The sequence below is a fragment of the Zootoca vivipara genome, chromosome 6 (assembly GCF_965207765.1).
Source record: "Zootoca vivipara chromosome 6, rZooViv2.hap1.1, whole genome shotgun sequence".
In the NCBI taxonomy this organism is placed as follows: Eukaryota; Metazoa; Chordata; class Lepidosauria; order Squamata; family Lacertidae; genus Zootoca; species Zootoca vivipara.
Window position 1 is genome coordinate 46,599,551 of NC_142589.1, and position 17,842 is coordinate 46,617,392.

Sequence of the window (17,842 nt, forward strand, 5' to 3'; positions counted from 1 at the left end):
GTACATTATTTGTATGGTTCTTATGCTAAGCAAAAAGACTAAGCTGTGAGCAAGTGCTTCTTTGGCGGTTGTTAGATCTGTTCACATTAGTGCAAAGAACAGCAACAGGGTCTTGAGTCCAGACCGGACCAGTCCTCTAGCTGCCTCCATCCATTGGCCAACCAGCTTTTCAGCTCCCTTGGGAAGGTCATTCTCTGAAGGCAGGGTAGAGACTGACTCAACCAACTTTTCCCTCATGGTGTTCTGTGATGGCAGGACAGAGCCCCATCCCTCTCACTGCCTAAACTCCAATCCTGGGGCCCTCCCCACAGACAGGTCCTGCTGTCCCGCCATTCTATCACAGTTGACAGCACAGGGTCAAAGATGCATACTCCCTTCGTTTGTTAATTGTGCATTGCAAATGAAAGAATCAACATATGTTAGGCTAATGTTTTACTTATACCTGTATCTGTTCTTATTTGAACACAAATAAGGGCTGCAGCAAAATTTTGTTGTATAGCCTAGAGTGCTCCTGTTCAGGGTTCCAGCCAGCCACGACCTTTTCCAACATACCTTATTCCATTTTCCTCCTTCTCAGTTTTCCCACCCACCCAGTCATCCAGCATTCCATGCCCACAGAGCACTTTTAGTCTTCGTTGTGCTATTTTTGAGTCTTGCCCCTGCCCCCTTAGGGCTTTGCCCCAAAATATTGCTTGTACTTTGTGTTCCCCTGACCCTGCTGATACCTCTTTTGTACATGGGTAGTGCCATTTTTGCTACATAAAGATCCACATTCGGCAAATGGGTTCACAACTATTCTGTAGACCAGGGATTGCTGAACTTTCTGAGCCAGTGGGCACATTTGGAATTTTGAGGAAGTGCTGTGAGAGCCAGTTACAAAATGGCTGCCATGGGGGCAGTTACAAAATGGCTGCCATGGGTGCGTGGCATGATGGCTGCCACATCTAAAAGAGGCAGTATGACACAATTGAGGAGAATGCCCACACTCAGCTGCCCTATCAAAGTTGGGGGGGGGAATGACACCTATGTCAGTCACTGCACACTCACTCACTGACATAACCTCTCCTCTGTGTAGGACAGATAGGAAAGTGGGTGTCCAGTCTTGGGATCCAATGAAATGTGGGCCTGTTTAAGGTGGGGTGTCCAATTTAGGAGAGGCTGAACCAGTGTGAACAGGAGTCTCTCCTTTTTGAGGAGAAATATCTATCTGGCTCAGCTCATTCTTCTATTATCCCAGTGAGATTCAGCTGATCTCTGTTAAGCTATTTCACAGCCACTAAACCTCCTCACAATCTCAGGTCTTCTGTGGAGGCCACGCTCCACAGTGTGACATCATCTTGTAAAGCTAAGCTGGAAGCTGTGAGAAGTGGCAAACCTTTCTGTTATAGCACCACAGTCATGAAATTCCATCCCTAAAGAGACTCATTTGATTTTGCTTACCTTCCAAAGGAGGATGGAAAACTTCCTCTTCAAGGATGTCACTTGTTAAATATTTGCGCCATGTTTCTGTATTTTAATATCATTTTGTTGTGCCTGTGCAATATTCCTGATATTGGCTTGTTTTTCTCTAGAAACAATTATGCTTTTCTCAGTAGAACGAAGTGGCATTCAAATGGCTGTTCTATGGACGCCCTTTATTATCCAGCAATGCCTTTCTTTATGGTCAAAACCCTTCTGCCATATTTATTATTAAAGACATCTATTCAGCAAAGTTCCCCTGAAATGCTAATTAAATGTTTTCTCTTTGCATCTTCGGTTCATGTTATTGCTCCATGTTCAATGTGGCTGGGGTACTTAGGAGTGAATTGCCCTCTACTGTAATTAGTCAACTGACGTCTTTTGTAACGGGTGTGTGTGCTTTAATCACTTGCTTTCTTTCATTATTTCCCTCCTTTTATTTCTTATATAGTGAAAGAGCATAATTTTGTTTCAGGGGAAAAGGGGGGCAAAGCAAGGAAGCCAGTAACTAAAGCACACACAGGAAGACTGAGGGGGAACAGCAGCTGACTAATTAAGGGACAATTCATCACTAAACCTGCAGCTGTACTAATCAATAAACAATAAAACAGGCCCAACCTGCAAACAGAAAGCTTTTGGTTACAGGCGGAGTAGCCCTTAAAAGCTTCAATAGCACTTTGCTTGTTGACACTGGACAAACTGCTCTGGTTGTATTTTTTTACAACCCCACCAATCACCACAAGTCAGGTCTGAAAAGAACACAAGAGGGCCACACAGAAAACAATGGACTGTAGAAATTTGGCAAGGATGTTATATGACTCTCAGCAAAAAGTGGATGAACAACGGACGCCGATTCCAGAGAAGTGAAGATGCAAATGATGTGCTGAGAGAAATTGGCGAAGATTACTACAAAGAGTGACCAGCAACAGCATTTCATGTACAACTCCCCCCCCCCTGCTTTTCTTGCTTAGGGTTGCAGACAGCAAGCCACGCTCTCTACCATGACACTATATGGAGGGCACCATTTTGGTTACCTTTGTTTTATAATATCCTTCAGTTTCCCTCTGCCTCTTCTGGGACCTGCCCCAAGCCTGTCCTTAAATTACACGATGCACTTTGGGCTTTTTGGACCTGGGCCAGGAACTGTACTCTCAGTAGTGATCTGTCTTTAAAATGTGTCAAAGGAGCCAGTGCTAATGGCTTCAGGCGACTAGAGAACCCTGAAAAAGAGCCCTATGCACCATGTTAACCTCCCCAGTGTACTGGTAAGTAACAGTGGATTCAGCTATACAGCTGCTAATAAAAGCTTTTAAAGTGTGTTGTAAAGTGCAATATACTAATGTGACACTAGATGGTGACGGTGAGCTATGGCAAACTCAATATATTTTTCAAAACTTTTTTTAAAAAGCATTTTCACAGCGCTTTTTTTATATGTATGTAGATTCCACCAGTGACCCAGTTGCCATGAAGCTATCGTAGTGGCTCCACTCTACCTGGCGGGTCACTTCTAACTTGCCTGATGTGAAACCATGTTGGTAACATGTATTATTGCAGAGTACCTGGATTTTTTTTCCTTTTTAAAGGTAGGAGTGATTGAGAGAAGAAGCTGGCAGGTAGGGAGCCCCAAACCACCCAGATACATTCCATCAAGCTCCGCCCACTGCAATGAATGTTATGGCTGAAAGAATGGGAATATATGTGGAAGCGAATGCACCAAACATGCACACAGAGAAAACCAGATAGGAATGTCATCTGGAAGTACCCTAAAACAAATACACAAAGGTTCTGCTATGCTATGCATACAAAACTTCAGTTTTCTGCACGTAAAGGATTTCTACCCTATTATCACTACAAAAGTTTCTTTAAAAAAAAAAATTATTGGAATTTTATTTACAGCATAACACAAACCCCCCACCCCCCAATACACAATTGAATCACTACAAAGGTTTCTGATTTGGGTATCTGAACACAAATCAGTGAGCAGTTTTTCAGCACCTGGAAAGATTCTCCAACCTAGTGCAATCTTGGGAAGCGCAGTCAGAGAGCGAGCATTAGATGGACAGGAACGCCTTGGCATTTTCTCCATAGGAAATAATGGACTTTGCCAGCTCACTATACAAATGAACCATCTCTTGGAAACCAATTAAGGTATGTGCACATAGCAGAACCTGCGTCTAGTAACGAAAACACCCGTACCATCGCCTTGCAAGGAAGATGCCATAGGACTTCCTGTTGGAAGGAGGAAACAGGCACTAAAGGCCAAGCACAAAGGGTGGAAAGGCTCAACCACAATTGCCTTGAAAGGGTTGATCGCAGGAGTCTCCATTAGTCAAGAGGGCTTATGGGAGTGTGAAGTACAGTACTTTATTATCCTTCTGGCTTTGACCTAAGAGTCTGCAAACTCTGAATAACTTAAATAAACCATCCAGCCCCACCACTTCCTCCTCCTTCATCCAAAGATTTTGTTTTGATTGGAATCAAACCTTCTGAAATGCTCTTAAGCTATTGGGATCTATTGGTGTGCTACAGAATGCACCAGATTTTCTGTTCCATGTTCCTTTGGCTCACCTTTTGGCATGGACTCTCAAGAAGCCATATTTTGTAAGGTGTTGGGTGCCTTGTATTATATGTGAGGGACCAGCCTTATTCTTTAGTCAGAATTCCACCCCAGCATGTAACCGGCAATGCAGAATACATTTTCAGCAAGTTAAGAACCAAAGCCAAAAGTGACAGCGACATTTCTCTGTGGTTAAATGCAGAAGTGGCCCAGCTCACTTAGATCGTAAGTGGGTGGTGTTGGTGGTCTGGTTTTAACGGGAAAAGAAGTTTGCAGGTGAAGAGAGAAGGGCTTCCCCACACGCAGAATTTACCTCCCCATATCTTCAGTTCCCATTAAGCTGGAGGTTGCACACTGACTTGTAGACACAGTGGCTGATCCCCATTTTTTACAACATAAACTCCAATTTTTACACAAACAGTTCAAACATGTGTTTTTCTTCTTCTTCCCCCACTACATGGAGTTGGGTCATGCATTCAGATGTTTTCCAAATTTTCCAGTCATGTGCTTAAGTGATATCAACACAAATTTAGTATACAAAATAATTTTGGTCCCTGGTTTCCAAAGAAATTGTTGCAATTGTTAAGGAGTCAATTCAATCATTTCCCCTTCTTGCCCTCCTATAATAATATGGTAATATTAAAATATTTAGTAATATTTTTCTTGGTTGCTGCATCCTTATCCATCATAAAAACATGGTGGGAAATTCATGACTTGGGCCTTATGATTTGGTACAAGAACATTTTGAATATTTCTATTTTGGAAAAAGTTACACTCCATCTTTGAACATTGCTAGGCACAGCTACACTGGATATTTATTATGTAATTGGTTAAATTTTATTTTGTACATGAACAAACAGCACTTACAACAGCAACTTACACTGGAATCCTGTAAAATCTGGAATGCTTGAGTAATTATTACTATTTTATTACAAAATACGACATCTGATTTGTGCCATCCATCATTCCTGTAGCTCCTACTGGGTTTTTGTTTTCTTCCTCCTCTCCTTTTTCTTTGTGTAATACAGTTTATATTATTCTGAAATCAATACAAAAGATAGTAAAAATATTTTAATTTACCAAATCAAGAGGTGACAGGGTCGCACATGGCTGGAAGATGAGTTACACACGTTGAGTGGTATTTTTGTTTCCAGTATTTCAGTAAGGCAACATTTAGAGGAAGAACAGTGGTCAAAAGGCTCACCACAGATACCGGCTTCCTATGCCTTTTTCTGCAATGGTTGTGACATACCCTGATGCAAAATGTAAGAAAATCAGCTTGTGAGGCTGGGATTTTTGCGTGGTTACTGCATTTCAGCAAACCCACACAGATGTCTAAACTGTCTCAGGTGAGCATTTTCTCAACCCAAAGTAACTAGGTCACAGGTAGAAAACATGACGTCCTCTAAATGTTGCTAGGCTACAACTTCCACCACTCTGACCAAGTCTAAAGAAACACATCAGAGGGCAACAGGTTGTAGAAGGCTGGTATGAATTGACAATCATTCTTGCCAAAACATCCCCCCCCCCACTACATCCTTTTCCGTGGAAACATGTTAAGTTTTGGAAATACGTATATATATATATATATATATATATATATATATATATATATATATACGTCTATATATATACGTATATATATATATATATATATATATATATATATATATATATATATATATATATATATACGTATATATATATATGTATATATATATATATGTAAACTGGGTATGTTCCTTCGTCTCCAATGTGCAACAAAACCGCTTGACCGATAGCGTTGAAATTTGGACGTAAAGTCAAATGTGACTACCCGAGTGACCCCATACCGTTTTCAAAGACAGATTTGTCACCTACGCCAGGTAAAAACCCCAAAACCCAGTGTTTCAGAACTCACAAATCATATGAAAGTGCATGCTGGGAGCACAGGAGAGATTGCACAACAGCACCCTCTAGCGACAGCTACACTGGTACTGCACCTACGAAAGCTTCTCTCTCCACAGTATCTTGGCTTGGCTTTGCAGACTAGACTGTTTTCCAGACTAGGCTGAGTGGAGGTGGGGGCTTGCTTAGGTGGGGGATGGGGGAGGGGCGGGATAGGTCATGGGTCAGGACAGGGTGGGGGGAGTCACAGGGATGTGCCTGTGTAAACATAACACACGTAAAACAGGGGGACTCTGAAGGTGAGGGGAGTCTGAAGGGGGACTCTGAGGCTCCATTTAACAGACTGAGCCACAGCAATGTGTGGCAGGGCCAGCTAGTTATTTCATAAAATTGATCAGTAGCAAAATGATTGAGCAAAATTCAAGTCAAATTTGGCAGCTGTGATATTTATATGCACTGCTCTTCATTTATGCTAACATCAGTATGTTAACAGCTTTCATTGTCTTCGTGCTTTTTTTCCTTTAAAAAGGGGAAGTTGTAATGAGTTGTCATGTCCTAAAAATAGTTCCCATGAAGAGTTCTGAATTTGTTTTGACTATAACATGTAAATCAGAGTTGGGGAACCTCTGGTACCCCAAATGCTGTTGGATTCCAATTCCCATCAGCCCCTTCTAGCATGGCCAATAGTTGAGGATGATGGGAGTTGTAGTCTAACAACACCTGGAGGCTCACAGGTTACCCACCCCAAATTTAAACCATATTGGACAGTGGATCTGTATTATCCATGTTTGCATTAACACCTTGGTGTGTATACAACCTTAGTTTTGCTTGTTAGTCTGCATTTGTTTTAGGTTGGTTTTTTAAAAAAAGAAAACTTAAATGATATTTTAAAATCCAACATGACATGAATTTGGAATTCTATTTATTTTATGTAAGCTGCCATGTATATTTTTGCAAAAATGTGGGAGATAATAATAATTATTATTTTACATATTTATTTGGTATTACATTAGATTAATGTAAGCTGCCTTGTGTGCTTTCTACAAAAGGCAGGGTATAAAATATAACATTTTGATTTTTACATGGAGCTTATTTGGTATTGTATTATTTTTTAAACTGCCTTGTGCTCTTAAGTAAAAAAAAGGGTAATAAATAGTAGTAGTACTGGTAGTAGTACCACTATTAGTACTAATGGGTTGCATTCAGCTAAGTCCTACTCCAAGTAGACCTGCTGAAATAATGAACCTAAGTTAGTCACGTTTAGTGAACTTCAGTGGGTCTATTCTGAGTAGGACTAGCATTTAATATGGCCAATAGTTATAGTGATTAATAATATGACTGATAATAATGCTTGCTGATTTCATATAAAATATTTAAAACCCACCTTTCCATTCAAACAATCAAGCTGATTATTACAACAGTAAAAAAAAGAAAAGAAACTCACATTAAAAAGCACCCTCCCAAACAAGGTGAGATATCTTCTTCTTTTATTAATTATAATTTACATTTTATTATGATTTAACAACAATAATAAAGAAAAGAAGAAGACCACGATTCATTATACCCCTTCCCCCCCGCCGCGCCTTCCTTTTTTTCCTCCCAGAGCAATGTTCTCCATCTATGCCCCTGAGCTGAACCCCCCGCCCCACACACTTTGCGGCGCGCGTGCCACAGAGCTTCCGCGCACCCCCGCGGCGCTGACCCCCCTTTCGCCCACAGTCTGCCTTGAGAGAGAGAGAGAGAGAAGCAGCCCTGCAAAGCGGCTCTTCCAGCTGGCATTGACGTCAGAGCGGGCCGCACATGACCGAGGGGACCAATCAGGCGAGGCTCCGGAGCTGCTCCCGCAACAATCTTTCAGCGAAGCTCGTGTCTCTTCCTTGCCCAGCTGCAGGAGAGGCGGCGGCGAGGAGGAGGAGGAAGAGGCGGCGGCGGCTCCACGCGCCTTCCTCCCTTTCCTACACCACGCGCACCCATCCACCCGTCTATCCCGACGCGCGCCCAGCCAGCTCTTCCCTCCGTCCCCCGCAACGCGCGTCTGTGGAGCCCGTTCAGACGTGCACGGCAAGAACAAGGAAGGAGCCGGGGAGAAAGAAACCTTTCCCCCATTTCTCTCCCCCCCCCCCGCGCCTCCCTTCCGCTGCGTCCACTCGCACAAAAGAGGATTCCCACACCCTCCCTCTCCTCGCCTGCCTTTTGGATGAAGCCTGCCTTTTGTCTCCGGCTTCCTGTGCGTCGGGATCGACCTTTCCTTTCCAGCATGGATTTGGGAAACTGAGCAACAAGATCCTCCGCCACCCCCTTCCCCACCCCCGCAGCCCCACAGACCACAGTCAGAAAACAGAAAAGGGAGGCGAGGATCAAAGCGGCAGCAACAGCGACGCAAGGAAAGAAAGAAGCTTTAATTTTTGAAGTTTCCAATAAGGATTTCTCTCCCCTCTGGTCGCTTCCTCTTTGCGTCTGTCTATTGGGTTTGTTTGGTGGTGTGTGTGTGTGTGTTTTAAAGGGGGGTGTTGCTTTTCTCTCCCCTCCTCCTCTCTCTTGCTCTTTTGTAGGGGGGAGAAAAACCCCTGGATTTTGTATATGTGTGTGTGTTTTTCTACGTTTTTAAATTTCCTGGACGATTTCGGGGGAGGAGGTGGGGGGGAGAGCAAGCAAGCGAGTGGTGGGGAGGGGTGGGGAGCCAAAAAATACCCCCGAGGGTAATAATAATAATAATAAAATAAAGAAGCCGAGCGGACCGTCTCCCTCTTAAGCTGTGATGGATTTCAGTAGCAGCTGCGGTGGTGGAGGAAGCGACCATAGACAGATCGAGGAGAGCAAGCCTTTGCTGGGCGAAATGTCTGCAACGGAAGGGAATAAAATGGGGGCCGCGCTGTGCAGGCGAGGCGTCCACTGCAGTGGGATGAGATATAAACTGCTTCAAGAAGGAGATATCCAGGTTTGTGTCATCAGGCACCCCCGGACATTCCTCAGCAAGATCCTCACCTCCAAATTTTTGAGGAGGTGGGAACCTCATCACTTGACCCTGGCGGATAACAGCCTCACGTCAGCAACAGTAAGTAACACGTTTCTCTCCTCCTATGTGAGAGCTCCCCCTCCCCCCTGCTTTAAAAGAATAGGATTCCCTCCTTTCTGGGAAGGGAGGGATCTCTGTCTGTGTGTACCGTATTCACAATCTCGATATTGAAGCGTCGACTTCGTTCTAACCCCCTAAATACAAGCCAGAGATGTGGTGCCAGGCGAAAATGGTAGCAACGGATGTCCACCCACCCACACGAATGATTATTGGGTTGTGTATCGGAAGGTTGTGCAAACCTTTCTTTTATAGAGGAAACGTTGCCATGCAGCCTTGGTTAGGAAGCTGCTCTAAGTGGTTTTGGCTATCTGTCCATGGGGCTTGTAAATGTGGGAATCTGAAAATAATAATGCAGTTTTTTTTCTTTTTAAATTCTGTTTTTGTATATTGCACGCCGAATTTTTAAAATAATGCAAAAATTAAAAATCTGCGAGTGCATATGCATGCAGAAATCTGTCTGATCTTATCTAAAGACCAAAACATAAGAGGCAGCACTTAGCTGAAGATTGTTTCTACCTTAGGCCAAGTTAATAAAATAAAATCTTACAGAACTCTTCCTGCCCTTGAGCAACTGGGATATCTGATGTTACTGTAGGTTGATGAGGTCTTGTCTTTTAATGGCTCTCTTTTTCCTGAGCATATTTGTTAATGAGAATTAGCCCAAAGTAACATCTCATGGTGGGAGGTTGTGTTTTTGATCTACCGCCCCCCCCCCCAAAGTACTGCATCTATTTTTCTTTTTTAAGGTCTTAACCTTTGAAATAATAAAGTGTGCATTGGTTTAGAACTGTGATGTGAAATTAAAAGTTGACTTGAAAACCAAACAAATAACCTGTAGAGGAGAACCGCAAGCCTTTATATGTCTGTTTATACGTAAGCCTCATTATTTTCAATGGGACTTACTCCCAGATAAATATGAGTAGCAGTGGCAGCTGAAGATAATGTATTGAATGTGCAAAGGCGTAGTATAGTTTGAATGGATTGATAGGACTTTTGTAATGTTGCTGTGCTTTTATGATGAGTGGTAAAAGTGATTTGGGCCTTGGCTTTGGTTCTAGGCCTTGTGTGTATTCTGTCTCCGACCCATCCCCATTATGGATATAGCGCAGGAATTTAAATCACCACCTCCCTCCCTCTCCCCCATCTTTCATTGAGGATTAGTCAGGAAAAGGAAGAGAAACTACAACAGAAAGGTGCATTTCGCCTCCAAAACTTCCTTCTGCTGCACATGCTCCATTGAGATGAATGGAAGAATGGAGCCTCTCCCATTCATTAGAACAAAGCTTGCCTAACTGTGAGTCCAAGAAGCCCTTTCCCATTTTTATAACATGGCATGCTGTAGATTGTAAGTAATGTAAAAATTTTGGTGCATATTCCATACAGCTAAGCCAACATTGTAAATCCATGCCATTCAACTTTTCTTTATTATTACTACTTTTAAAAAAATATTATTATTATTTTGCCCACCTTCCCTCCAAGGAGCTCTAGGTGATGCACATGGTTCCCTCCCTATTTTATGCTCACAACAACCCTGTGAGGTAGGTTAGGCCGAGAGACAGTGACTGGTGGTAGGTCACGAAGGGAGCTGCCGTGTATCAGAGTTACAGCCCCCCAGCACCCTTAAACCACAGCTCCCAGGATTCTTTGGGGGAAGTAATGTGCTTTAAATGTACAATGTGTAGGCAGTCCCAGTGAGCTTTGTGGCTGAGTGGAAAAGTGACCCTGGGTCTTCCTAGGCCTAGCACTCTAGCCACTACAGTCACACTGGCTTTTCATTTCCACTTCTGACTCGCACATGCAGTATGAAAGCCACTTTTACAGCCCTGGAGTCTCCTAAAAATCAATTGGCTTCCTCCTAAGCAAGTGTGCATAGATGCAGTCCTCATTTTCTCCTTGTTGTTTTTACCTTTACTGTGTGTGTCGCAGTCTGTGTCCCATGTCACCCTTTCCCTTCCATCTGTGTGTTTTTCCCCCATCCATTTTTTTCTCTGCCTACAAAATATGGTTACAGCCCATCTTCAGTTCAAGTTGAAACCCAGTTTGAGGATTGTGACCCCTACCAGTTGAATGTAAAGATATTTTTTAAATGACAAGCTGGCACCACGTGTAAATGACACAAGCTTATCAAATTGTAGTGACCTTTGACATGTTTACAACGTAGAACTGCAAACATGGGTGAATTCACATTGGTTGCTTTATCAAAGCTTTGTTTATTTCTCCCACTCCCCAGTTTTGTATACAGTGTAGAACATCTGTGCAGGCCTTGGTTTCTCTTGACATTGAAACATGATTTTGAATTTTCCTTCCATGATTTTTTCGGAAGACTTCTTTCTCTTGGTGGTTGTGTGACAGGTCTTTACATTTATTTCGCAGTATTTTTATACCACTTAGTTGTCAAAACCTCTAAGCTCCCCCCCTTTTTTTACACAAAATGCTTTGTTATGGTTGCATGCTGCTTTGGAGGGGGGCATATTAAAACCAGTTCTTGGGGTCCTGCTTGTGGGCATCTGGTGGGTTGGTGTGAGAACAGGAAGCTGGGCTAGAATGGGCTGGTGGCATGATCCCACAGGCTTCTTATTATGTTATTAAGACCAACAGGTGGTATATAAATAGTTATTACTATTACATAGTAATAGTTTTACTATGGCATAAAGCACACGGACTGGATGGCCTGCAAGCCCCCTCCCAAATTTCTGGATTATATGGAATGCTAGTCCTACTTGGAGTAGACCCAATGGAGTTAACTTACTCTTGAGTACAACTGACTTCGAAATAACCCCATAATTTTAAGTTGGGTGGGAAATCTTATGTCACTCCGGATGTTTTTGGACTACAGTTTCCATCATCCCTGATAGCTGGTTGATGGGAGGAGGGCCACAAGTCCCCCAGCCCTGTTCTAGGTCTAGAGATGGAGCATGGATAAGATGTTTCTTGAATACATTTCCTGATTTAATGTCATGGCAAATAAGCAGCTGTGGGTGATGTCATTGTTTACTGCCATTTTGTCAGCCATTCCAGCACCTATAACATTGGGCATCATTTTAATAAGATTTAATAAGAAATAGGGCCAGGCCAAGGCCAAAATCAGTCATGCCAGGAAGCAGATGTGGGCAGGCCCATGCAGAGTCAAGGGCAGTTAGGTACACTTGTCCCGGGTCTTGGAGGGTTAAGTTGGTTGAGGCCCTCCGTTAGGAGCCTGCTGGACTTATGCTGTCATGCCAAGAATGCCCTGTGCCTCCCAACCAAGTGGAGACTCCTGTCCCGGGCCTTAGACATGCCCTGCATGAGTCTGGATCTGAGGTAGGATGCAACCCAGGGTGCATGCAGTGAATTGCCTTGGCTAAAGCTATAGTGGGCAGAACTTGACCAGGAGAGGGGGAAAGGCCAAACTCGTAATATTTATTCCAGACCTGGCCAGTCCAATGGCTTCATATTACTCGATCCCAGTAATTTGTGTGGGAGACAATTCAGCAGTGAACTCACCTGATCTGTAGCCATTGATTTCATTTGTGAATCAGAACATGGTCTGCTGTTGAATCTGCACAACTGTGAATCCTCTGACACCTGTTTTTTTTTAAAATAAAAATGCTCCCCACCCCCTGACATTACAGCTTGGAGTTGCTAGAAGTGGGACCATGCTGTTCCTCACAGGGACATCATTTGCCGGGGGGGGGGGGGCACAAGATGGCTGCCCTCATGTAAGTATGGGGACAATCTTTTTTTTCCCCTGTGAGGAACAGCACATGATCGTGTCCCATCATTCTCTGGGCATTTCTGGTCCCAGCTCAACTCAGGTTGGTAGAACTTTTCCCCCTCCTCCTTAAAAAGTAAAATTAAAAATTCAGTGGCAGCCCACAGACTGTCTGAAGAAGTTCTTAAAATGTTTTTTTTCAGGATTTTTATTTTTGTTTAAAGCGCACAAATGTTATTTTTGTTTAAAGCGCACAAATGCTGGTTGAAGCAGGATGGAAGCAGTCTTAATATTGATCATCTTCATACCATGCATGGTTAAACTGTGGAATTTTCTCCCACAAGAGATATAGATGGCCACTAGCTTGTATGGCTTTAAAAGGAAAATAGACAAATTCACAAAGGTTAGCCACTATGGCTATGTTCTTCCTCCAGTGTCAGAGGCATTTTGCAGCAGAATACCAGCTGCTGGGGATTGCCAGTGGGTAGTCCCAACTCCCTGCAATGCCTGGTCCATCTATTCCTAGTCAGTCAAGAGTGACCAGTGTTTTCCATTTTTCCAGCTGCTGATGTCCTCACAGCTTGTATTCCCAAGTTCTTTTCTCTTGGTTTGGTTCACTTCCAGTATTAGAGGTTCCAGGTTTGGGGGTGGGGACCTTAGGTAAGATGCCCTTACTGGACGCTCATCTTCCTCACTCATGTCATTTCTGCCTCTTTGCTTGTCCAGCCAGCAGAACCACCCAGAAGGTGAGTGTCAGGCAAATGGGGTGTGAGGGTGTCTTCTACCTCCACTGCATGGTGAGAAGAAGCTGGGTAGGAGGCCCTGGGATCGGCAGTGAGGCCCCTTGCAGGGTGTGGGCCCTGACAGGTCCATGACAGTGTATTGAAACTAAAATGTTCACTGCACGATCTTTTGGATGCAAAAGCATTACATCAACGTACAGCATTAAAAAGACAGTAGGCCTGTTAACAGGAGATGGCCAGATTAGGTGCCTCTTCTTAACAATGACTTGTTAGACAGAAATTTCTTAAGGTGACTCTTGAGAAGGGGCCTATACAGTGGTACATCCGGTTATGAACTTAATTCGTTCCGGAGGTCCGTTCTTAAGCCGAAACAGTTCTTAACATGAGGCGTGCTTTCGCTAGCAGCCCCCTCTTGCTGCTATTGCGCCGCTCCTGCGCGACTTCCGCTCGCATCCCAGGGCAAAGTTCGCAACTAGGGGCATTTACTTCTGAGTTATCAGAGCTTGTTACCCGAAGCGTTGGAGGACGGTACGTAACCCGAGGTTCCACTGTATAGTTCTCCATCCTGTTCCCCACAGAGGCCAACCAGAGGCCTCTTGGAAGCTGTGCAATTACCTCTGAGGTGCACCCAGCTCTCAACAAACACAGGCAATAAACTAGCAACTTTTTAGATTTTGTTCTTTCTTGTCTTTCAGGGTTATCTGTTGGACTGTTTGCTTCCTTCCAATATATTTTCCCATGCCATACCTATTTCAGTTGAAAGTGATGTTGACTATCCAAACTGTTTTGATGGATACTAGCCACCTCTTTCCCCTCCCACTCTGACCCACATCCATGACGGAGAATTAATACATTTACATCCATGTACATTAGTTACCAGAATATTTTTCTTTGTATTGGGTGAATGACACAGAAAATATAGCGCTACACAGCGGGGCCATCACTCAGTGGTAGAGTGCATGCTTTGCATGCAGAAGATTTGTAGTTCCATCCCTGGTATCTCCAGTTCAATGGGGAGAATCCTGAATTGCTGTAGTCATTATTAGAGGTTGTTTTGCTAGATGGACCCAATGGCCTGACTTTCCTAAGCTGGTGCTCTGCAAATGTTATGGACTACAACTCCCATGGGGCTGATGGGAGTTATAGTCCAAAACATATGCAGGGTAGCAGGTTAGGGAAGGCTGGCCTAAAACTACCTGTATCCAGTATTTCATATACAGTGGTACCTCTACTTACGAATTTAATGCGTTCCGAGCGCACATTCATAAGTCGAAAAAATTTGTAAGTCGAATCCCACAGGAATGCATTGGGAGAAAAAAAGCGTAAGTCGAAGCAACCCTATCTAAAAATTTGTAAGTAGGAAAAAATCCTATCTAAACCGCATCCAAGATGGCGGACGGAGCTCCGTTCGTAAGTAGAAACATTCGTAAGTAGAGTTATTCGTATGTAGAGGTACCATTGTAGGAAATTGTATACAGTGGAACCTTGGGTTGCGGACATAATCTGTGATGGAGGTAAGTCCGCAACCTGGATCGTTCGCATCCTGAAGCGCCACGTCTGCACAGGCGCCGGCACGATTTGGTGCTTCTGCGCATACGTGAGCGGCGAAACCCGGAAGTAACACATTCCGGTACTTCCAGGTTTCCTATGGTCCACAACCCGAAAACACATAACCTGAAGCGTCCGTAACATGAGATATGACTGTATTGGATACAGATAACTTCTGTTAGAACCCATCATAGTTTTGCCACTGATTTAGTGAATAGCCCGTTCAACTATTCCATGAGAACTGGTTTTTCAGAATGTGGTTATCGGCATGGGATATAAATTATTATAGTGTGTGTTCTCCTGATCTGCATTATTATCTGTTTTTTCTCATTGTGCAAGACACTTCAAACAAGATGCAGGTTTGCAAGGCATGCACGACTCCTGGGTGGGTTGCTTTTCTGTCATGCAGGAAGATAATTCATAATAATAAATTCATTTTGTGCCAATGAGCAGAAACATGTTGTGTTTTTTTTATTGGCTCCACTGCCTAATGTCCCAATAGAACAATTTAATATTTACAAACTTTTGTTTTCTGTATAACTGGTTGCTCAGGGACATAGACAAATTTTCTCCTCTGGGCCAGATGAAGTTTATAAAGCAAACACCAGAGGAGTCTTAAGTATTTGTTTATTTCTAAAATCCATTACGGCATTCGTGCACATGCTATAGTGTTCATATTCCTTGCAGCAGCAGCACCTCAACCAATGTAGCAAACTAATAAACTAAAATACAACAAAATTAATAAAAACTTCATGCAAATACTCCTGCTTCTGCCTTGCTGCCTAATATTTTCATTTTTGAGTCTGCACTTAATGAGGGGATGGCAGTAGGCTTTCTCTACCCAAGGTACTTTTCGGTCCGGCAATTGCAAATAGAAAGCTTCCAGTTTAGATTTTTTGAAACCATTTCCTAGCCCTCACAAGTGTAGAGATGCATTTTTAAAAGCCAAATATTCCCAAGGATCAGAACCTGAAAGCCTGGTTCAGACATTTGATGCAGCGGTTAGCTCCTGCATCTAGGAAGCCAGCTCAGACTTCAGGAATTCTTGGTACATATGAGCAGGGTGTGTTGCACACAAATCTGTAAAAGAAAACCCACACCCGGTATCACCTTTATATTTGCTCATTCATTCAGTAGAGTTAACCTGTGCTATAGAGTCTGTGTCTCAGAGACAAAGCATGAAGATTCCAAGAAAGGGTGTCAGATATGTACACTAATCTTTATTTCCCTTCTATTTAATTGGTAAAATTGTCTCATTTTCATTGGAAGTTGCCAACATTTATTTTCAGATCCGTGTAGATTATATTCCAGTAACAGGCCAGGTAGCAGCGTCACTAGGATTCCAGAGATTTACGGTATTGCTCCCCGATTTGCCCCTTCTTTGATATTTTTAGATTCTTTACATACTTCTGTTTCTTCTTTCTTTCCTTTGCTTTTACTATGTTATTCCTGTGCCCAGCTTAGTAGCTTTAAATCCCCACTGCTGTGAAATGAAAATGGCCAAGTCAAGTGGTCTCTTTTACCAGTTTGATAGAAACATTCATGTATTGTACTCTGCTTGTAAAGCAGGGATGGGGAACCTCAGTCTGGGTGGGGGTGGGGGGGCTGATTGCAGACCTCCGGACCTCTGGATCTGGCCCTCAGGACTCTTCCCCCCCCAGTTCACACCCCTCACTGGCCCTGGTTCTCGCCCTCCTTGAGTGCCTGGCAGGAATGTGTTCTTGAACTCTGATAGTGCCTGTTTTCCTGCCTGGATGGAGAATAGAAAGGGTTTGTGTGTGCCTGCTGTATAGAGGGAAAATTCATGGATTACATCAGGCATCCCCAAACTGCGGCCCTCCAGATGTTTTGGACTAGCTAACAGGGGAAATTGTCAGGGATCATGGGAATTGTAGTCCAAAACATCTGGAGGGCCGAAGTTTGGGGATGCCTGGATTACATTAAGTGTTCCACCTACCTTTCCATCTGACTCCTCCTAGCACTGGCATTTGGCTCCTGGAATGTTGCCTGAAGGGAATGTGGCCCTCAGGCTGAAGAAGGTTTCCTACCACTGTTGTAAATGTTGAAATATAGGATGCTGCCTTAGAGCAAGGCACACAGTTTGTTCATCTAGCCAGGCATGGCCAAACTTGGCCCTCCAGCTGTTTTGGGACTACAATCCCCATCATCCCTGACCACCAGTCCTGTTAGCTAGGGATGATGGGAGTTGTAGTCCCAAAACAGCTGGAGGGCCAAGTTTGGCCATGCCTGGCTAATACTGGCAGCAGCTCTTCAGGATCTCTGGCCGGGTTCTTTTCCATCACTTGCTATCTAATCCATAGAAACAAAACCTGGAGATGTCAGGAGTTGCACCTGGGACCTTCTGCATGCAAAGCATGTGTTCTGTGGCTACTGAGCTAGGGCTGGTTCACACAGGTATGGAGGTCACTTGATGAACTCATCACTTTGTGAATGGCAGCTAAAGGCTGGTTCATGTGTGCTGGATATATGGAGGATTTTAACTGCTGAATGAGCTACAGCAGAAGAGACACTATATAGACTCCTTTCAATGGTGTTGATTCACATTCTCTACTGTGACTCCTCATATTGTGAGTGATTGAGTGGTGAGAATGGAAATCATCTAGTGTCCAATTGAGGCAGCGTTGAGTGATGCATACCTTCTACCACCCCGCAGATGAAAAGGAAGACAGGCTTATAATCTCTGTTCTCCCACCAGCAATGATTTCCCGAGCCCTCTTTACACATAGTTGAAGCTCTTTGTTTTTGTGTGAAGCGTTCATTTATTCTACAGTGACCCTGTGCGTCTGTGACTTAAAAAGCCAAGAGCGAGGTTGCTCTTTGGGTAAAAGATAAGACATTTGGTGCCTTCGTGTGCATGTGCT

The 17,842-nt window shown here is 43.6% G+C and overlaps 1 protein-coding gene across 2 annotated transcripts in view; it reads left to right on the forward strand.

The window, feature by feature from the left end:
• Positions 1–7,746: 7,746 nt before the first annotated feature.
• The window catches only part of CMIP (c-Maf inducing protein), a 164,023-nt gene continuing 153,927 nt past the window's right edge, over positions 7,747–17,842 (forward strand). For both annotated transcript variants that reach the window (XM_035120939.3, XM_088672030.1), the window contains exon 1: positions 7,747–8,957. In XM_035120939.3, the coding sequence (XP_034976830.1) occupies positions 8,661–8,957 (297 nt within the window). In that variant the 5' untranslated portion in view covers positions 7,747–8,660. The remainder of the gene's footprint in view (positions 8,958–17,842) is intronic.